The sequence below is a fragment of the Nomascus leucogenys genome, chromosome 3, assembly GCF_006542625.1.
Source record: "Nomascus leucogenys isolate Asia chromosome 3, Asia_NLE_v1, whole genome shotgun sequence".
NCBI lineage: Eukaryota > Metazoa > Chordata > Mammalia > Primates > Hylobatidae > Nomascus > Nomascus leucogenys.
In genome coordinates, this window is record NC_044383.1 from 131,741,658 (window position 1) to 131,765,396 (window position 23,739).

Here is a 23,739-nt window from a genome sequence, read left to right on the forward strand (position 1 = left end):
AAATGGGTTTCTATCTTTGCCCAGTAATGTCTTGACTGTGAACTACAGAAGTAGGACTATGTAATTAGGTCCCATTGCACACCGAATTCTGTGGCTATTCTGTGCTTACTCCAAAAAAGATTCTTGCCGAAGTTTGATTTATAAATGTGAGCAAAGTAAAAAAAAGTCTTATCATTATACAAGAAGCATATACATACTTATTAAAAATCATTTATATACTGGCTATAAAATATGTGTATTTTGAAATATAGCTGCTGTAGAGTTGGACTCTTGAGTTGAATGTAAGTCTTGAGCTACAAAAATGAGGGAAAGCACCATCTTGAGGCAGAACTGGAATTCAAGCCTTTGGTCCCTGGATCTGAAAGCAGAGAAGCTGATATGGAGTATAGTCATTGTGAGTCAATATTACATGTTGGCAAAATGTGATATAGGCCTTAGCTTTTGAAATTAACATTGACATTAATCAGGTGTTAACCTTGATTATTTCCAGAACTATACTTTTAATAGTCATCTAGTTCAACCAGCTCACTTTGAAAATTAAGAAATTAAAATTTCTAGAACTGTTACAGGATTGTTCCAAGGTTACCCATGAGTAAATGAGAGAGCTGGGGCTAGAACCCTAGCTCCTTACTCTGTCTCCAAAGTAATTAATTTCATTCAGTAAAAAGAATGCCAGATAAAATAGTATTTTTAAATGTGCAAAATTATTGTTCTACAGTGTGTAAAATAATTTTGAGTTTCAAAAATTACTGTATAGAATTTCTTTCTGAGCCAAAGAAGGTAAAAGTATAAACATGCTTTTACAATACGTTTTCTAAACTGTAACATTTTTGAAAGAGTGTGAAGTGTGATGTTCATAAAATCTAATTTATGCCTCTTGAAGTGTATTTAATTGGCAATAAGCCTTTTCAAGGAACAGAAATTACAGTCCTTAACCACTAACATCTCATTAAGTTAGTTATATGTGTCCTTTAATGCAAATATCCATTCTTTTGCATGAAAAATAATTCTATTGAAGAGGGTGGTGTAGTTTGGTCCTAACTATAGCCTGAATATAAAAATACACATTGATTTTTAAAATCTCATTCTAGCATGAAAGAATCTTACCTGGGCCAAAGAAACAGAGTACAAGCTAAATGTGGATTTAATATTTATTGAGCTATTTACCAAGTTTTATATTTTATTTCCGTTTATTTTATTGCACACAAATTGATTCCATACATCTAGAATCTTTCACCAAATTCTTGACTCTTTCCCCAAATCCCTTTAAAACACAGGCCCCTAAGGTCACAGAAATGAAAAGACGGTAACAAAATTATGGAAGTTGGAAAGCAATTGGTTAATTGTTGAAAAATTTAACAGAGCTACAACAAACAACAAAGTCCTAATGCCAGCAGAAGGGAATGGTGAGAACCAACTAGAATGATACTACAGAATCTCCAACAGGCTCAGAAATGGATACCACCAGATACTTTTAGATACGAGAAAAAGAAATAAGAACTAGTTGAAAGCCTGTTTAAGAAGCAGCCAGATGACAGATTCACTTTTACACTCTCCTCAGCTGGGAAACTTTCCCTCCCCAGCCCTGGCAAAAGACGAGGTTTATTCTCTTGAAAAGGTTAAAGAAGTCTCTGGACTGGGGGAACCCCAGCACAAGGAAGAAACACCACAAAAACAGAGGAATTAAGTGTATTACGTACATTGGAAGCAGAGATCCCCTCAGTCAGCCTCCTACTCTCAGGTCCCAGTACAGACCTTCACCCTCCAGGCAGGAGTTTGGCAAAGCCTTGTCTAGGAAAAAAAAAGTAGTATAGAAGGAAAGATCTAAAGATCTCACATCAGAGGTTTCCCATCTAAATAGGGCTGTCAGATCATGTAGTCACACACCCATCCATATACTCAGAGTCTCTAATCTGTGCTTTTGTCTCCCACACTTAAAGAGAAGCAAAGAATTAAGAATGTCCAGGTACCAGAGGAAACCCTCTAATGTGAGCTATTGAGACAAACTGAAGAGAAAAAAATACATTAAAACAATTTGGAACACACAAAAACAATGTCAGGGAAAGAAATTTGTTTTTAAAATTAAAAAAAAATTGTTTGCTGTCTCCCTAGAAATAATCTAACCATGATAAAAACAGAATAATATTTTTAAAACACTCAAACTTATTTTCCTCAAAAATAAATAATAGCAGAAATACAAAACTAAATAGGAGTGTGGGATGATAAACTTAAGAAAAATATATTTAGGAATCCATTTGAAGATGGCCGAATAGGAAACACTCTGGTCTGCAGCTCCCAGCGTGATCGACACAGAAGATGGGTGATTTCTGCATTTCCAACTGAGGTACCTGGTTCATCTCACTGGGACTGGTTGGACAGTGGGTGCAGCCCACGGAGGGTGAGCCAAAGCAGGGCGGTGCATCACCTCACTCGGGAAGTGCAAGGGGTAGGGGGATTTCCCTTTCCTAGCCAAGGGAAGCTATGACAGACTGTACCTGGAAAAATGGACACTTTCACCCAAATACTGCACTTTTCCCATGGTCTTAACAACCAGCAGACCATGAGATTCTCTCCCGTGCCTGGCTCAGTGGGTCCCATGCCCACAGAGCCTTGTTGACTGATAGTGTAGCAGTCTGAGATCAACCTGAGAGGCTGCAGCCTGGTGGGGGGAGGGGAGCATCTGCTATTGCTGAGGCTTCAGTAGGTAAACAAAGTGGCCAGGAAGCTCGAACTGGACAGAGCCCACTGCAGCTCAGCAAGGCCTACTGCCTCTATAGACTCCACCTCTGTGGGCACGACATAGCTGAAAAAAAGGCAGCAGAAACTTTGCAGACTTAAACATCCCTGTCTGACAGCTCTGAAGAGAGCAGTGGTTCTCCCAGCAGTGGTTCTCCCAGTGTTTGAGCACTGAGAATGAACAGACTGCCTCCTCAAGTGGGTCCCCGACCCCCGTTTAGTCTAATGGGGAGACACCTACCAGTAGGGGCCAACAGACACCTCATATAGGCGGGTGCCCCTCTGGGACGAAGCTACCAGAGGAAAGATTAGGCAGCAATATTTGCTGTTCTGCTATATTTGCTATTCTGCAGCCTCCACTGGTGATATCCAGGCAAACAGGGTCTGGAGTGGACCTGAAGCAAACTCCAACATACCTGCAGCTGAGGGACCTAACCGTTAGAAGGAAAATGAACAAATAGAAAGAAATAGCATCAACATCAACAAAAAGGACATCTACACCAAAACCCCACCTGTAGGTCTGTAGAAACAAAGGTAGATAAAACCACAAAGATGGAGAGAAACCAGAGGAGAAAAGTTAAAAATTCTAAAAACCAGAGCATCTCTTCTCCTCCAAAGGGCTGCAGTTCCTTGGGGGCAATGGAACAAAGCTAGACAGAGAATGACTTTGACAAGTTGACAGAGAAGAAGGCTTTAGAAGGTCAGTAATAACAAATTTGTCCGAGCTAAAGGAACATTTCCTAACCCATCAGAAGGAAGCTAAAAACCTTGAAAAAAGTTTAGACAAATGGCTAACTAATAAACAGTGTAGAAGAAGACCGAAAATGACCTGACGGAGCTGAAAACCATGGCACGAGAACCTTGTGACACATGCACAAGCTTCTATAGCCAATTTGATCAAGTGGAAGAAAGGATATTAGTGACTGAAGATCAAATTAATGAAATAAAGTGAGAAGACAAGATTAGAGAAAAAAGAGTAAAAAGAAACAAACAAAGCTTCTGAGAAATATGGCACTATGTGAAAAGACCAAAGCTACATTTGATTGGTGTACCTGAAAGTGACGGGGAGAATGGAACCAAGTTGGAAAACACTCTTCAGGATATTACCCAGGAGAACTTCCCCAATCTAGCAAGGCAGGCCAACATTCAAATTCAGGAAATACAGAGAACACCACGAAGATACTCCTTGAGAAGAGCAACCACAAGACACATAATTGTCAGATTCACCAAGGTTAAAATGAAGAAAAAAATGTTAAAGGCAGCCAGAGAGAAAGGTCAGGTTACCCACAAAAGGAAACCCATCAGACTAAGAGCAGATCTCTCTGCAGAAACCCTACAAGCCAGAAGAGAGTGGCGGCCAATATTCAACATTGTTAAAGAAAATAATTTTCAACCCAGAATTCCATTTCCACCCAAACTAAGCTACATAAGTGAAGGAGAAATAAAATCATTTACAGACAAGCAAATGCTGACAGATTTTGTCATCACCAGGCCTGCCTTACAAGATCTCCTGAAGGAAGCACTAAACATGGAAAGGAACAACCGTTACCAGCCACTGCAAAAACATGCCAAATAGTAAAGACCATCGATGCTATGAAGAAACTGCATCAATTAATGGGCAAAATAACCAGCTAACATCATAATGACAGGATCAAATTCACACATAACAGTATTAACCTTAAATGTAAATGGGCTAAATGCCCCAATTAAAAGACACAAACTGGCAAATTAGATAACAGACTGGCAAATTAGATAAAGAGTCAAGACTCATCAGTGTGCTGTATTCAGGAGACCCATCTCACGTGCAGAGATACACATAGGCTCAAAATAAAGGGATTGAGGAAGATCTACCAAGTAAATAGAAAGCAAGAAAAAGCAGGGGTTGCAATCCTAGTCTCCAATAAAACAGACTTTAAACTAACAAAGATTAAAAGAGACAAAGAAGGCCATTATATAATGGTAAGGGGATCAATTCAACAAGAAGAACTAACTAGCCTAAATATATATACACCCAATACAGGAGCATCCAGATTCATAAAGCAAGTCCTTAGAGACCTACAAAGAGACTTAGACTCCCAAACAATAATAATGGGAGACTTTAACACCCCATGTTCAATATTAGACAGATCAACGAAACAGAAGGTGAACAAGGATATCCAGGACTTGAACTCACCTCTGCACCAAGCAGACCTAATAGACATCTACAGAACTTTTCACCCAAAATCAACAGAATATACATTCTTCTCAGCACCACATCGCACTTATTCTAAAATTGACCACATAATTGGAAGTAAAGCATTCCTCAGCAAATGTAAAAGAACAGAAATCACAACAAACTGTCTCTCAGACCACAGTGAAATCAAATTAGAACTCAGGATTAAGAAACTCATTCAAAACCACACAACTACATGGAAACTGAACAACCTGCTCCTGAATGACTACTGGGTAAATAATGAAATGAAGGCAGAAATAAAGATGTTCTTTGAAACCAATGAAAACAAAGACACAACATACCAGAATCTCTGGGACACATTTAAAGCAGTGTGTAGAGGGAAATTTATAGCACTAAATGCCCATAAGAGACACCCTAACATCACAATTAAAAGAACTGTAGAAGCAAGAGCAAACAAATTCAAAAGGTAGCAGAAGGCAAGAAATAACTAAGATCAGAGCAGAACTGAAGGAGATAGAGACACATAAAACCCTTCAAAAAATCAATGAATCCAGGAGCTGCTTTTTTGAAAAGATCAACAAAATTGATAGGCCGCTAGCAAAACAAAGAAGAAAAGAGAGAAGAATCAAATAGACACAATAAAAAAAAAGATAAAGAAGATCTCACCACCAATCCCACAAAAATACAAACTACCATCAGAGAATACTATACACCTCTATCCAAATAAACTAGAAAATCAAGAAGAAATGGATAAACTTCTGGACACATACACCCTCCCAAGATTAAACCAGGAAGAAGTTGAATCTCTGAATAGACCAATAACAGATTCTGAAATTGAGGCAATAATTGATAGCATACCAACCAAAAAACATCCAGGACCAAAAAACATCACAGCCGAATTCTATGACAGGTACAAAGAGGAGCTGGTATCATTCCTTCTGAAACTGTTCCAATCAATATAAAAAGAGGGACTCCTCCATAACTCATTTTATGAGGCTAGCATCATCCTGATACCAAAGCCTGGCAGAGACAGAACAAAAAAAAAGAGAATTTTAGACCAATATCCCTGATGAACATCGATGCAAAAATCCTCAGTAAAATACTGGCAAACCAAACCCAGCAGCACATTAAAAAAGCTTATCCTCCACAATCAAGTCGGCTTCATCCCTGGGATGCAAGGCTCATTCAACATATGCAAATCAATAAATGTAATCCATCACATAAACAGAACCAATGACAAAAACCACATGATTATCTCAACAGAAGGAGAAAATGCCTTTGACAAATTCAACAGCCCTTCATGCTAAAAACTCTCAATAAACTAGGTATTGATGGAACATATCTCAAAATAATAAGAGCTATTTATGAAAAACCCACAGCCAATATCACACTGAATGGGCAAAAATTTGAAGCATTCCTTTTGAAAACCAGCACAAGACAAGGATGCCCTCTCTCACCACTCCTATTCAACATAGTGTTGGAAGTTCTGTCCAGGGCAATCAGGCAAGAGAAAGAAATAAAGGGTATTCAGTTAGGAAAAGAGGAAGTCAAATTGTCCCTGTTTGTAGATGACATGATTGTATATTTAGAAAACCCTATCATCTCAGCCCAAATCTCCTTAAGCTGATAAGCAACTTCAGCAGTCTCAGGATACAAAATCAAAGTGCAAAAATCACAAGAATTCCTATACACCAATAATAGACAAACAGCCAAATTGTGAGTGAACTCCCATTCACAATTGCTACAAAAAGAATAAAATATGTAGGAATCTAACTTACAAGGGATGTGAAGGACCTCTTTAAGGAGAACTACAAACCACTGCTCAACAAAATAAAAGGGGACACAAACAAATGGAAGACCATTCCATGCTCATGGATAGGAAGAATCAATATCGTGAAAACGGCCATATGGCCTCAGGTAATTTATAGATTAAATGCCATCCCCATCAAGCTACCAATGACTTTCTTCACAGAATTAGAAAAAACTACTTTAAAGTTCATATGGAACCAAAAAAGAGCCTGCATTGCCATGACAATCCTAAGCAAAAAGACCAAAGCTTGAGGCATCATGCTACCTGACTTCAAACTATACTACAAGGCTACAGTAACCAAAACAGCATGGTACTGGTACCCAAACAGATTTATAGACTAATGGAACACAACAGAGGCTTCAGAAATAACACTGCACTTCTACAACCATCTGATCATTGACAAACCTGACAAAAACAAGAAATGGGGGAAGGATTCCCTATTTAATAAATGGTGCTGGGAAAACTGGCTAGCCATATGTAGAAAGTTGAAACTGGATCCCTTCCTTACACATTGACTTATATGTTAGACCTAATACCATAAAAACCCTAGAAGAGAACCTAGGCAATACCATTCAGGACATAGGCATGCGCAAGGACTTCATGATGACAACACCAAAAGCAATGGCAACAAAAGCCAAAATTGACAAATGGGATCTAATTAAACTAAAGAGCTTCTGCACAGCAAAAGAAACTACCATCAGAGTGAACAGGCAACCTACAGAATGGGAGAAAATTTTTGCAATCTACCTATCTGACAAAGGTCTAATATCCAGAATCTACCAAGAACTTAAACAAGTTTACAAGAAAAAAAGGACAACCCCATCAAAAAGTGGGCAAAGCATATGAACAGACACTTCTCAAAAGAAGACATTTATGCAGCCAACAGACACATGAAAAAATGTTCATCATCCCTGGTCATCAGAGAAATACAAATCAAAACCACAATGAGATACCATCTCACGCCAGTTAGAATGGTGATCATTAAAAAGTCAGGAAACAGATGCTGGAGAGGATGTGGAGAAATAGGAATGCTTTTACACTGTTGGTGGGAGTGTACATTAATTCAACCATTGTGGAAGACAGTGTGGCGATTCCTCGAGGATCTACAACTAGAAATACCATTTCACCCAGTGATCCTATTACTGGGTATACACCCAAAGGATTATAAATCATTCTACTATAAAGACACATGTACACGTATGTTTATTGCAGCATTATTCACAATAGCAAACACTTGGAACCAACCCAAATGTCCATCAATGATAGACTGGATTAAGAAAAGTTGGCACATATACACCATGGAATACTATGCAGCCATAACAAAGGATGAGTTCATGTCCTTTGCAGTGACATGGATGAATCTGGAAACCATCATTCTCAGCAAACTATCACAAGGAGAGAAAACCATGTTTTCTGTGAACTGCATGTTCACATTCATAGGTGAGAATTGCACAATGAGAACACTTGGACACAGGGTGGGGAACATCACACACTGGGGCCTGTCAAGGGGTGGGATACTGGGGGAGGGATAGCATTAGAAGAAATACCTAATGTAAATGATGAGTTGATGGGTGCAGCAAACCAACATGGCACATGTATACCTATGTAACAAACCCGCATGTTGTGCACATGTACCCTAGAACTTAAAGTATAATAATAAAAAACAAAAAAAGGAGAAGAAAAATATATTTAAAAATAAAAAAAAAGAAATGCAAAATACAAAAGACAAGAAAATTGAAAACTCAGGCCAGAGATCCAGTATTTCAGTAACAGGAATTCTAGAAATACAGGGGAGGAAATTATCAAAGAAATAATGGAAGAAATTTACTTCCAAAGAAGTAAATTTTACTTCTTTGCAGAATTAAAGTCTTCTGCACTGAGAGCTTAGCAAAATGGATAAGATGGACCCATACAAGACATTCATCATGGAATTTCACACTATTGGAAATGCAAAGATTCTGCAGGCTTCTTCGTTTATGGAAGTAAAAACAAAAACAAAAACATTTGAACATAAAAGATTGGAAGGCATAATGGCTTTGACTTCTCAATAGCAACCTTGAGAACTGTAAGTTCTTCAAAGGAGATTTAAACATCTGCGAACTGTTTGGTTGTTAAATAGCATTTACATAGGCATATGAATATACATGTGGAATACTGATCTCATGAAAAGTAACGCATTACTATATTGGGAAGACTGAACAATAGGATGGATGTGGTAGAAGGAGAAGAAAAGAGAGCTAGATATTCATATTTCAAGTTGTAAAGTCAATAGATAATACCTAGATCTAAAACCAAACAGTAGTAATATAATCATATTATTTATCATTTACCTGAAGTTAAGTAGCAAATTATCAACTTAAAGAGATGAAAGTGGTTGCCTGTGGAAAGACAAAATGGGGGGAGGTTGGGTGGGGGAAAGAAGAGGCAGAAAGATTTCTTTTTCTCATAATAAAACTTGTAGATCTGATAAATTCTTTAAACACATGTTTAAAGAATTGGCATGTATACCTTGGCTAAAATCAAAAACTAAAATGTAACACATAAAACTCTCTAGATAAATCATAACATGGAATGGGTGCTAATTTCTATCAAAGGATATCTGTAGTCCCTCTATGGAGACAGGTGCTTGTCAGCTTATATATGCATCTGAATATTGAGAAGAACCAGAATGTTCTCTTTTACATGACATGTTCTCTAGGTTGCCATATGTCCTGGCATTCCCAGTGAAGTCCTATTTTTATACCCCATGTTCAGGCTAATTATGTAAAGTACCTCTTTTTACTCTCAAAGCATCCTGGTTGGAGAAAATTAGGTGGCTACCCTAATACTGTGCTCTCACACCTCTCTACGTGTACACTTGCTATTTGTATTAGTCCGTTTTCATGTTGCTAATAAAGACATACCCAAGACTGGGTGACGTTTACAGGAAAGAGGTTTAATGGACTCACAGTTCCACGTGGCTCAGGAGGCCTCACAATCATGGTTGAAGGCAAAGAAGAGCAAGTCACGTCTTACATGGATGGCAGCAGACAAAGAGAGTGCATGGAAACTCCTGCTTATAAAACCATCAGATCTCATGAGACTTATTCACTATCACGAGAACAGTATGGGAAAGACTCACCCCCATGATTCAATTACCTCCCACTAGTCCCTCCTACAACACATGGGAATTGTGGAAGCTACAATTCAAGATGAGATTTGGGTGGGACACAGCCAAACTATGTTGCTATTCTTCTTACATTGAATTCCCTTTCCCAAATGTCCTGAGTAAAAGAAGCCTTCACATTTCTGTTCAAGTTCTATGTCCTCATAAAGATTTCCTTGAATTAAAGATTTTTCCTGTCCCTTTTTATACTACATATATAACTTCATTACAAAAAATATTTAACTGTATTGCAGCTGTTTACATGTTGTCTTCCACTACAGCATAAGTTCCATGACAGCAAGGATCATGTCTCTCCATTGTTGATGGTCCAGCACTCAAAAGGGCTGCACAGAGTAATCCATACAATTCTTACTGAATGAATGAAGTTACCATTTATCTTATTATATAACATTTAATTTTTAGATATATATGTTCTAAAAAGCCTTATCCTTATAAAGGATACTGGCAATTCCATTCTGATATGATTTATCCCAACCATAAAAAAATTCTAGGCATAATTCCATTCCTAAATTCAAACTAAAGAGAGCTTGTAATTACAAATTCTTAGTTGAGTTTGAATACCTCCATTGTATAAATGCTCAAACATATAATCTACCTGTCTGTATCTATTTCAGCAGCTAAGATAAATTCACAAATAATCTTAGCATTATACATTGTCAGATGAACATGGCGAACAGATAGAATTCAATATTTTCAATTTAATAATGAAATATATAAATGCCTTTCCGATTCTTTTCTTTTAAATTGAGTTCAGATTTTCATCTTACCCAGTTTCATGTGAAGGTGAATTATGCTGGAATTTTTAAGGGGAGTTAGACTAAAACAACTGAAGGTGCATTAAAATATTCCTTTTCTATTCTAAACTACTGTCCTTTTATGCATGTAAAAATCACATGGAGATGTTGAAAAATACAGATTCCTAGGACTTGGGGTGTGTGTGTGTGTGTGTGTGTGTAAGTGAGTGTGTATATATTAGATTATATATTATACTCCAGGTATACATACACATATATTATTATATTAATATATAATGTGTTATATAGTATACATACATTTTAATGTATTATTATTTATAAGAATAGATATATTTACACCTTGCAGTGGAGAACAGTTTGAATTACCTGAGAATTCAGTAGGATAGAGACTTGGATGTAAAACTAAGTTGCTTTAAAGAAAATAAAGAAACGTAAGCTTTCTTGCACAGTTGAGTATATTAACTAAGGTTCACTCTCACCTGCACATACAGCTTTGATACTGTAAGTGAAGCTGAAGAAATACTTTATTTAAAGACACATGCACATGTATGTTTATTGCGGCACTATTCACAATAGCAAAGAGTTGGAACCAACCCAAATGTCCAACAACGATAGACTGGATTAAGAAAATGTGGCACATATACACCATGGAATACTATGTAGCCATAAAAAATGATGAGTTCGTGTCCTTTGTAGGGACATGGATGAAACTGGAAAACATCATTCTCAGTAAACTATCGCAAGGACAAAAAACCAAACACCGCATGTTCTCACTCATGGGTGGGAATTGAACAATGAGAACTCATGGACACAGGAAGGGGAATATCACATTCCAGGGACTATTGTGGGGTGGGGGAAGGGGGGAGGGACAGCATTAGGAGATATACCTAATGCTAAATGACGAGTTAATGGGTGCAGGAAATCAACATGGCACATGGATACATATGTAACAAACCTGCACATTGTGCACATGTACCCTAAAACCTAAAGTATAATAAAAAAAAAAAAATTAAAACATCAACTCGGAGAGCAAATTTTCTCAGAGTGAGAGGTGTACCCCACAACAGACCCTCCTTGTCTTTTCATTCAGGGTGGGGTGGAGGAAGTACACAGGTGGGTTGTCTGATTTGAGTCTGCTGAGAAAGACAGGATCTGCCCATCTGAGCACAGCTTGACCCCAACACCTCTCACAGGTACAGAGGCCAGTAATAGCAGAGGAAACTTATGACAGCCATATACAATAATCAACCTAATCTTTCACATAGTAAATATGAACAATAATCATGTTACCTAAAACAATAATAACACAAAAAAGAAAGATCAAAATGAATGAAAAACAATTGATTCAGGAGGAAAAAGTATAGTTCCAGTAAGAGAAGAGAACTTAAAAATAACTCTCATTAGTATTCTAAGAAAGATTCATGAATATACTCATTCATAAACAAGAACAAACTAATATGCAAAAAGTGAATAACAGAATAAGTCCATGAAAATTAAGAATATAATTAACAAAATTAAGAAAAAAATAATCAATAGTTGAATTGGAAAAAAGAAGCCTCTCAAAATGTAAAGCAACAAAAAAGATGACAATATAAAATGTAAATCCAAGAGGTCCAACATCCATCTAACGAGTGTCTCTAATGACAAAGAGCAAAGGCAATCAAGGAGAAGAAATAATCATACAGTGGAAAAAAATCTCCAGAGCCCAAGACATGACTCTTCAGAAAAAAGGGTTCATTCAGGAAATGTGGTTCAGGATCATTTAAAAGAACCCATAAACATATCCTCATTAAATGTCAGACCGTCTCAAGAGGTGTTCCTTCTTATTCTTTTCTCTGGATCTTCTGCTTCTCCTTGACTTCTAAATTGTGTGAACCAGGGCTCAATATTCTTCCTTCTTCTCTTTGTCTCTTCTATACTTCACTCATTTACTATCATCTCATCTAGACTCAACATTTTGAATGCTATCTATGTCTTGATAACTGCCAATTTTATATCTTTATTTCCAAGCTCTCCATAAAATTCCTGACATCAAATCAATTTCATTCCTGTAATCTAACAGACATTTCAAAAAATGACTAAAGTAGAACTTTTACCTCAATCCCTACTTCAAATTGCTCATCTCCTAGTCTTCCCCATCTCAGTAAGCAGCAACACCATTAATTCATTAGCTCAGGCCATAAAACCACGAGACATGCTTAACTCTTGTCTTCCTCATTCTATGCACACAACCCATCAGCAAAGCCAACATCTACCAGAAGTTTGAAAGAAAGATGTGTTCAAGAGGACTATTAATTCCCTAAAACTATTGTGAAATTGTATTTTCTCTCTCTTTTACCCCTCACAATTCTGTTTATATTAATTGTATCTCTCATTCAAAATAACACATTCTTTAAGAACATGAGAAGGCATCTCCTTGTGTATGGTACAAACACTGTAAGTTCTACAGTAAATAACACTTACATAATATTTTAAATGTTGGCAATTGCTTTCAAATTTTAAATAATCAAAGTGTGAAAGATATTTATATTTACTAAGTTTAATGTAAATTCTATAAGCCTTGAAATTATAAAAGTAATTTAAAAGCAGGAGTTAGTAGGTGGAAATAGGTGTGGAAAAAAATACGGGAACAAAAAAAACTCTGCTCTTACAATGTAGGAAACTAGGAGACACTATGAAAAATTGATGGGTCAAGACAGAATTTGTATGATGGTAAGTAACAATGGAACTTTTCAAAAAATGCCTGGTAGGGACTCGAGTGGGGAGAGAGGACAAGTACGAGAGATGTCAATTTCTTATGCGTAATAGAGGGGAATCGATAGCTATTTTTAAACTGGTACATTAACAAGCAACACATATGCATATTGTTTAAGATTTAGATTTAATCTCAAGAAAAACTAACCATAAAGTGATTAAAAATAATCACTTCTGATGAGTGGAAAAGGAGAAAAGGATAATGAGCCTTATGTTTTATTTAGCAACCTCCTGGTTTAGGAATTAAATGAACAAATAAATCAAAATATTAACAAATAATAAAGCAGATAATCATATTCAATCTAGTTCTGTGTCTGTATTTTCACACATATTTATTTGAATAAGATTTTATAAGGAAATACCAATTTTTGTTTCACTGGTAGTCAGTAGCATAAAGGACACAAGTATTAATTTAGGCTATTTTAGTACAGTTCTTATTTTTAATCCACTACATAAGTACAGAGATTGGTTAGCTACTATCTGGTCAAAAATATACTGATGCTAGGGTATGCATTTATTAAAGAATTCTATTTTTAAAATCCTCCACATCTAGACCCAGAAAAGCTCACACACTGATTCACTGTAATTATCTCCTCAAAGTACTACAGGCCTATAGACCCCTCCAAAGTGAGACTCTGCAGTTTTAAACACAGTAAATATTTCCATTGTGCTAATGCTACCTCTTATCCTACTTCTATGCTTACAAACATAGCACTATTTTTACCTTGAATAATGCATGGCTTGGTGGCCTGCAATATTAAAATAGAAGTCTGTTGTGTGCTTCATTTCATTGGTGTGCCCAGTGGCCTCAATCCAGTGTCCTACTGGGAGACAATACACACCATCCACCAAGTTGTTTTCATTGTAAGTACAGCAACGGTCATGATGAGGTCCATTGCCTAGAACAAGAAGAAATGATAAACAGAGCAATTAAATCAGTGTTCTGTTTAAACATCCTCAAAGCAGCTGATACAAAATTAATAGCAAGAAAAAAATAAACATAAAGCTACTTAATCTACACATTTCAGTATAAACAAAAAAGACTAGAGTGAAAAACAGAACAGTAGGAATTTGTAAAGAGTTACTTAGGAAAATCAGAGTTTTTTACTCCCTTTGAATACATGGGTTATAAAAAGCATGTTAACTCTTTCAGAGCTTCATGGTACCTCTCAGTGCTCTAAGAGGCCATTATGAATCACTTTGCAGCCTGAGAAGCTCCTAAAAAAGTTTTTAAAGCTATTAATGCCCCCATATTACACATTTCTATCTTTCTGGTATGCAAATTTATGAATAAAATCAGGAATAAAGTATTTTAGTATCAGCTCAACAAAAAAATGCATAATTATAGATAAATGCATTAATAAGTAATAAATGATCACATCAAATCTACTTTACAGGTAAAACAGTTATTATTATTATTTTCAAATGAGGAAAATAAGTCTCACAGAGATTAACTAGCTTGCTCAAGGTCACCAAACTAGCAGTACAGAGCTAGTAGCAACCTGCCTCTCCTAGTCCCCCCCATTTCTGGCGTCTGATGCCTTTGTGATGCTCCCTGCTGCTGTCACATGCACAAAGACACACCATCTTCCTTCCAGGGCCACGGATCAAAGGAAGCAGAGACACATCTCTAAAAATATTATTTGCTTATTTCATGATTCTGCCCAGTATCAACTACACTAGTTGCTATGGTATGAATGTTTTTGTCCCCCCAAAATTTATATGTTGAAATCCTAACACCCAAGGTGTTGGTATTAGGAGCTGGGGCCTTTAGGAGATGATTAGGTCATAAAGAAGAACCCTCACAAATGCGATTAGCTCCCTTATAAAAGAGGGGTGAAAGAAACCCCTTGCTCTGTTCCACCATGTGAGAACACAGCAAGTCGTCGCCATCTATGAACCAGTAAGTGAGCCCTCACCAATCACTGAATCTGGTATGCCTCAGTCTTCGACACCCCAGCCTCCAGAACTGTGAGCAATAAATTTCTATTGTTCATAAGCTAACCAACATATGGTGTTTTGTTTACAGCAGCCCAAATGGTCTTACATACTAGTAAACCTTGATTTCTATAAAAATTATAATTAATACATTACTTTTATTACCTTTTTATTATCCCATTTCAAATCATGCGTTTCTTTATACTACCTAATTACAATATACTGTAAGAAAGACATGTAATAAAACTAAATGCATGAGTGGTTTACAGAAATAAATCACATTTGTTATGAATACAAAAATGTGATTCATTTTTTCTTTTCTCCTTGCTCTGTCTTGCAAAATATTTAACCTAAATTTGCTTGGCATAAGATCTCAAAAAATCCTTAAATTATTTGATGTTTCTTTGAGATATAACTCCTGCCATCAGACAGAAGGTACAGGATGACTCTCTTAATAAACCATTACTGATCTTCCTAGATCAGTCTCCTCTTTTTTCTCTTAATGGATGTTTTTTCTTGACAACTACAAGGCACTGCACCACATCTCTATTAACCTTCATTTTTAATAGATAAAAACCAAACTATACTAGCAACCTCACTTCTAGAAACATATCCAACAGAAATATTAATAAGAAAAAAGAATCTCTGATGCATAGAGATACATGTGTATAGTAATACTATTTTAATAGAAAATACTGTAAACCATATAAGTTTTTTTCATTCTTCTACAGATATTTATTGAGACAGGTACTGTGCTAGGTCATGTTAAGAACATTTATGTTTTAGGAAACATTTTTAAAAGTCTTTCATGGACAGTAACCTGAGTTATTCAAAATATGTTCTAATAGTTAAAATGTCTTTTAGAGGATTGGTTATTGTCTTTTTAATTTCACCTAATGAAATGGCAAAAATGAATAGTACAATAATTTTGGTTTTGGAGATTTCTGCATGAAGAACTATGGAATAAATGTACTTTTCCCTAGTCCTCCCACTAAGTATAATTGAAAACCCTGAAAATTATAAGTAACATAAAATAACATGGTCTGTTTTCTCTTTGCCTTTCAAAGTTATTTATCATAAGAGCAATTAAAAATTTGAAATATTCTAAGCAGGCATGTAACATAACCAGATTTTATTTTAAGGATACCTCTCTGGCTACAGAGTAAAAAAACAATTCAAGAACAATCAGATAGAAGCAGAGAGTCCATTTAAGAAACTACTATATTGGCCTAGGTAGTTTATGATGAAGTTTGGTCACAGACATTGAAAGGATTATGCAGATTCAGGAGGGAAAGGCCACGGGACTTGGTGATTAATTGGAAAAGGAAGGTGAAGATGAAAGGGGATCAATAATGACTCTTAAGCTTCTAGTGAAAATAATTCAATATACAGTGGTACTATTCACTGAGATGCAAAATCTGAAAGACGCTGTAAGGAAAGATCATCTATCTAGTTCTGGCAATGTTGGGTTTGGAGTGCTCTTTAGATATCCAAAAGGAGTCATCAAAAGAGAGCTGGAGTTATTGATCTGACATTAAAACGAGAAATCTGAACTAAAAAAAAATATATGAGTAATTTGAGTGCAAATGGTAATTGAAATAGGAACACAGATGAGTCACAAAGAAAAACAATACTAATTAAGGAAAAAAGTTCTAGAACAAAGTCTGAAAGTCTTTCAATGTTTAACAGCCAGAGACAGAAGGATAAACTTACAAAAGATGAATAGAGAGAGGAGCTGAAAAGGAAAAGTAGGAGTGACTAAGTGAAGCAGCAGAGCATGACTGAAAGTGTAAACATAGACTACAAACTGGATATGGTTACTTCTAGGAAATGGAATTGGATGGAGGGGAACTGTCACAGTCAACTGTTTTGAATTGATTGGATTGGCTACAAGGAGCAGGTGTTACTTTTTTAGTTAAATAAAACAATATCTATGGCTCCCATTGGTCAGTATAACGGACTTACAACAATGGAATTATTACCTATTAAAAATATAATTGTTGAAGAGATCAAATATTCATAAATTATAATGATCAAGAAGAATTATTTATATATCATAATGTTCATAAGAATTCTTCATTCCTAGAATGATTTCTTTAATTACTCATTTTTACACATTTATGTTTTAGGAAACATTTTTAAAAGTCTTTCATGGACAGTAACCTGAGTTATTCAAAATATGTTCTAATAGTTAAAATGTCTTTTAGAGGATGGGTTATTGTCTTTTTAATTTCACCTAATGAAATGGCAAAAATGAATAGTACAATAATTTTGGTTTTGGAGATTTCTGCATGAAGAACTATGGAATAAATGTACTTTTCCCTAGTCCTCCCACTAAGTATAATTGAAAACCCTGAAAATTATAAATAAACATAAAATAACTTTGAAAGGCAAAGAGAAAACAGACCATCCAAGGACACTGAGACCTAAGGAAAGACGTAAGTATTGAGTTCCCTGCATTTCCTTTTGCCTTATATATCCCAGACTTAGATCTGAAGAAGCCAGCAACCTGGTAACACAAGGACAGCAAAAAGAAAACATGACAAAAGTCCATTCCATCTAGCCAAATGAAAAGACAAGCCTAGCCAGACAGAAATCTATTTGATAATAACTACAATACTCCAGTCAAACCCACTGAAAAAATGTGGCCCCACACCCACTCCCGCCAGCAAATGCCAAGCATGGGTAGACTTCCACTTTTGTTTGCTAAGCTGTATTGCAGTGTCTCAACCCACTCACTATCATGGTGTCAGAGAAGGATGAGTAGGGGTCTGAAACTTTCAGCATCACCCTTGGCAATGTAGTGGAGTCCAAGTGGAAAGGTGGACTTCCACCTCCATTTGGCAGTAATGAGGTGCCCCTTCTTCCCACTGAGATCGCGTCAAAGGTGACCTAGTGGAAAGTCAAGATTTTCACCTCCTTCCCACCCCACCATCAGTGGATGCCATGTGGGAAGCAGTAACAAGGCATTCCTCCCTCTCTCAGACAGGAAGCTATCAATGGAGGCCTACTGGAGAGCTAGAACTACCACCTCACTCAGGGAGGAGTCTGTTTGGTTTGGTTATAAATGGAAACAGTGTGAAGAACCTGGGTAATAAGGTGGGACCTCCATTCTTCTGCTGGAGTGGTGTCAGAATTCAGTTAAAATCGAAAGTTTACATAAGAGCTAACCTCATTATATAATACCCCAAATGTCCAGTTTTCAATAGAATGTCACCCGTTATATCAATAACCACTAAGATCTCAAACTAAATGGAAAAAAAAGAGATGCCTGATAAAGGCCAACACCAAGAGAACAATGATGTTAGAATTATGTGATAAAGATTTTAAAGCCTCAGTAACCCATTAGAACACATTTCAAATAAATGAAGAATCAGAATGTCTCAGCAATGGAATAGAAGATGAAAAGAGGAACTAAATAGTAACTTTAGAACTGAAAAACACAGTATTTGAAATTTTAAAAACTCAATAGATGGGTTTAAGAGCAATATGGAAGGGACAGAGGAAAGAATTCACAAACTTCAAGACAGAACCATGGAAATTACCCAATCTAAACAGCAAACAACAGAAAAGTAGGCTGAATAAAAAAAAAACAAACAAACAAACAAAAAAAAAACCAGACCCTTAGGGACTTCTGGTATGTACTATTAACAGAAGATCTAAATTTATGTAATTGGAATCTTGGAAGAAGAGGGAAAAGATAGTAGGGCTTAAAAGTACCTGAGAAAATAATGCCTGAAAACTTTTCAAATTTGGCAAGAGGCAAAACCTACAAATTCAAGAAGGTGAGCAAAGCCCAAACAACATAAACCCAAAGAAATCAATACTGAGACTTGACATATTTAAACTTCTGAAAACTAACGACAGAGAAAATCATAAAAGTATCCAGAGAAAAACAGCAATGTAAAGGAAAAAATATTCTAACATAAGCAGATTTCTCATCAGAAGTCACCAAAGGAAGTGTCATTTTTCAAGTGCTGTAAAAAAGAACAACTGTCAACCAAGAATCTTACTTTGTGACTATTTCCTTCAGGAAAAAAAGGGAAAATCAAAACATGCTCAATGAAGGAAAACTAAGAAAATTTTGCCAGCTGAATTACCTTAAAAATGATGAACAGAAGATGTCTAAACAAAAAGAAACTCTTTGAAAACAGGAAGAATGAGCACAGTAAACAAAAATATAAGTAAATATGCAAACATTCTAACATTGTCTGATGTTATTCTACATGTATGTAAAGGAAATATTTAAGGCAATTATATTGCAAATGAGGAAGGGCAAAGGAATAAAAATGGAGGTAAGTTTTCTAAAACTCACTCAAACTCATAAAAGGTTGATACCAGTGAACTATGATGTCAGGTATATAATATACATAATGTGTATAGAAATTCTATGTGTAAATCAAAACAGAATTCTAAAAAAAGTTCAATTATGAACCAGACATGCCACACAATCACAAAAAAAGGACCAGAAACAAAAAATAAAATGGCAAACTTAGGCTCTAACATACCAATAATTATGTTAAATATAAATAGTCTAAATACACCAATGAAAATACAAAAGTTGGCAGAGTAATTTTTAAGTGAATCAATTATATGCTGTCTAGAAGTAATTCACTTCAAATTATATAGGCAGGTGGGAAGTAAAAGCATAGAAAAAGATATACTATGCAAACATTAATCAAAAAGCAGTAGTTATATAACTATTATATAAAGTATACTTCAAAGTAAAGAAAATTACGAGAGGGGAAATTATACAATGTTTAAAGTATCAATCTAACAAGAAGACACAGCAACTTTAACTGTGTATATATCAAACAGTAAGGTTGTTAAATATGTAAAGTAAAAAACTGAGAGAACTGAAAGAATTTTAAAAATCCAGAATTATAGTTTCAGACCTCAACACCTCACCCAAAACGGTTGTTAGAACAATTAGACAGAAAATCAGCAAGGATATTAGAAAACTCAAGAACACCATCAACCAACACTACCTAGTTGACATTTATACAGCAGCCAATATAGCAGAATGCACATGTTCACAGTACATAAACCAAGATAGAACATATCCTGTAACATAAAACAACTTCAAATTTTTAGAAAACTTAAATCATACAAATTGTGTTTTTTGACATTAACAGAATCAAACTAGAAACCAATAATAAGTAGTTTTAGGTTTTATATTTAGGTTATTAATCTGTTTTGTGTTAATTTTTGTATATGGTATATGGAAAGGGTCCAGTTTCAATCTTCTGCATATGGCTAGCCAGTTATCCCAGCACTATTTATTGAATAGGGTCCTTTCCCCATTGCTTATTTTTGTTCACTTTGTCAAAGATCAGATGGTTTTAGGTGTCTGGCATTATTTCTGGGCTCTCTATTCTATTCCATTGGTCTATGTGTCCATTTTGGTACAAGTACCATACTCTTTTGGTTACAATAGCCTTGTAGTATAGTTTGAAGTCAAGTAATGTGATGTCTCCAGCTTTGTTCTTTTTGCTTAGGATTGCTTTGGTTATTTGAGTTCTCTTTTGATTCCATATGAATTTTAAAAGTTTTTTCTAATTCTGTGAAGAATTTCATTGGTAGATTGATAGGAATAGGGTTGAGTCTATAAATTTCTTCGGGCAGTATGGCCATTTGAGCAATATTAATTCTTCTTATCCAGGATCATGGAATGTTTTTCTATTTGTTTGTGTCATCCCTGACTCCTTTGACCAGTATTTTGTAATTCTTGTTGCAGAATTCTTTCATGTCTCTGGTTAGATGTATTCCTAGGTATTTTATTCTATTTGTGGCTATTGTAAATGGGATTTCATTATTGATTTGTCTCTCAGCTTGGATGCTGTTGGTATATAGAAATGCTATGATTTTCGTATGTTGATTTTGTATCCTAAAACTTTGCTCAAGTTGTTTATCAGAACAAGGAGCTTTTGGGTAGAGACTGTGAGGTTTTCTAGGTATAGAATCATATCATCTGCAAACAGGGATAGTTTCACTTCCTGTCTTCCTATTTGGATGTGGAGGCAATCATTCTAAGAGAAATAACTTAAAAAGTCTAATAGCACATATTCTCACTTATAAGTGGAAGCTAAGCATTGGATATACATGGACATACAGAGTGAAATAATAGACATTAGAGACTTCAAAAGGTGGGGAGGTAGGAAGAGGTGAGGGATGAAAAATTACCTGCTGGGTACAATGTACACTATTCAGGTGACAGACACACTAAAAGCCTAGACTTCACCACTGTGCAACATGTCCATGTAATGAAACTGTACTTGTACCCCTAAATCTGTAAAAGTTAAAATTAAAAAATAAATTTATTAAAATTAAAATTTAAAAAGTAAACATACAAATCGCTCACTATGTTGCAATAAACTAATCTGTATTTTTGATAGAAAAGTAGAAAATTATTGGATTAACAAAAATATCTATTTCTTCAGAACAGTTTTAGCTACTTTGTTATTTGTTCATCAAGGCAAGTTAGGTGATTTCAAACGAAGTGAATAAATGTGTAGGAGTAAGGGAACTGCTGTCTGGCACTCCAATTAAAGCCACAGAAATAAGAAACCCTAGAATTTAAAAACTCACAACTAACTCATTATTTTACATAGTACTATAAGTTTGAGAGTTTGGGTTAAAATATGTTTATTTCTTAATAAATCCAGAAGTTTTGAAATTATATTGGTTAAGTATCTATTGGATAGGTGTAGTGTCCTTAAGCAAAATAAAATTTACAATTATTATTCATGTTATTTTATTTGAACTATCCTCTTTGGATTTAAATTATTTTACATGTTTCATTTCTAGCATATGAACACAAGTTTTGATTCTAACACATTAATCTCTAATTTTAACTATTAACTCACCCACATCTGATCTCTCCCATGCCCCATCTGTTACTACCTCAGAAGCTATTATTGCATAAAGTTGCACAAACATGATATAGTCATTACAAACTCTTTGGCATTTTGACGTTCTCTTCTAATGGCAAAAACAAAGAAATAAAATGCACAAAAAATCTTTTTGTTCAACCAACTGCCTCTTTGAGATGATGAATCCTGTTCCAGTTGAGCACTTTGATGAATGGCAAAATGCAAAGGTAGACAATAGCTGAGTTTGGGGGTAGTCATAGATACAACTAAACTGTCCTTCCTAATGAAATGGAAACCTGAGATACAATCAGTGAAGGAGACGATGAAGTAAGGGGTGTTAAGATTGACAAGAAGGAGGAAAGGCGAGATGCAGAAAGAGAAGAGAGAAGATCCACCTAGAAAAACTATGTAAGAATAAATGATAGTCAAAATACCCTGATCATGAGACCACCAAAGAGCAGTTAATGGCAAGCATCATTTAATATTTAATTTGAAGTTTTATGCACTTCTGTAATATTTCTCTCTTCTCCTCCTCCCCAACTGTCAGTACAACCTACCACATTCACAAACAGATTTCTAGAGTGGAAGGAGAGAATACGATTCCTGAGATAAAGAATAAGGGAATTCATCACCACTAGTCCTGTCTTATGGGAATTCTTAAAGTGAGTTCTTTAAGCTGAGAAAACATACCACTAATTAATAACATAAAATACATGAAGGAAAAAAATTCAGTGGTATCAGTAATACATAGTCAGATTCAAAATAGTCTTTTGCTTGAAAGGTGATGTGTAAAGCAATTTTATCTCTAACATGAGAGTTAAAAGACAAAACTATTAAAAACAACTGTGGCTTTGATAAATTGTTAAGGGATACAAATTACAAAAAGTTGCCAACTTTGACATCAAAATCATAAAATGTGGTAGGGAGGAGTAAACATGGAGAGCTTTTGTATTTGATTAAAGTTAAGTTGGTATCAGCTTAGAATAGCCTGTTACAGGTAATGTTTTATGTAAACCTCATGGTAATTGCAAAGCAAAACCCTATCATACTTCCACAAAATATAAAAAGAAGGGATTCGAGACATCACTACAGAAGACAAACCACAAAGAAAGACAACAAGAGGAAGAACAAAAGATACACAGAACAACCAGAAAACAAATTATGAAAAGGCAGTAAGATAAGTCCTTACATACTATAATTACCTTGAGTGGAAATGGATTGAATTCTCCAATCAAAAGATATAAAGTGACTGGATAGACTGAAAAAGCAAAACATAACGAGATGCTGCCTACAAAATACTCACTTTACTTGTAAGAACACACATAGATGGAAAATAAAGGGATGGAAAAATATATTCCATGCAAATGGAAGCCAAAAGAGAGCAGAGGTAGCTATATTTCTATCAGACGAAAAAGACTTTAAGTCAAACATCAGTAAAGACAAAGAAGGTAATTATATAATGATAAAGGTGTCAATTCTCCAACATTTATAAATATATATACATCTAACATAGTAGCACCTAAATATTTAAGGCA

At 35.5% G+C, this 23,739-nt stretch overlaps 1 protein-coding gene across 2 annotated transcripts in view; it reads right to left on the bottom strand.

The window, feature by feature from the left end:
- The window catches only part of EPM2A (EPM2A glucan phosphatase, laforin), a 107,475-nt gene that overhangs the window by 41,541 nt on the left and 42,195 nt on the right, over window positions 1-23,739 (bottom strand). For both annotated transcript variants that reach the window (XM_003255839.4, XM_030809796.1), the window contains exon 2: window positions 14,119-14,293. In XM_003255839.4, coding sequence (XP_003255887.1) covers window positions 14,119-14,293 — 175 coding nt within the window. The remainder of the gene's footprint in view (window positions 1-14,118; window positions 14,294-23,739) is intronic.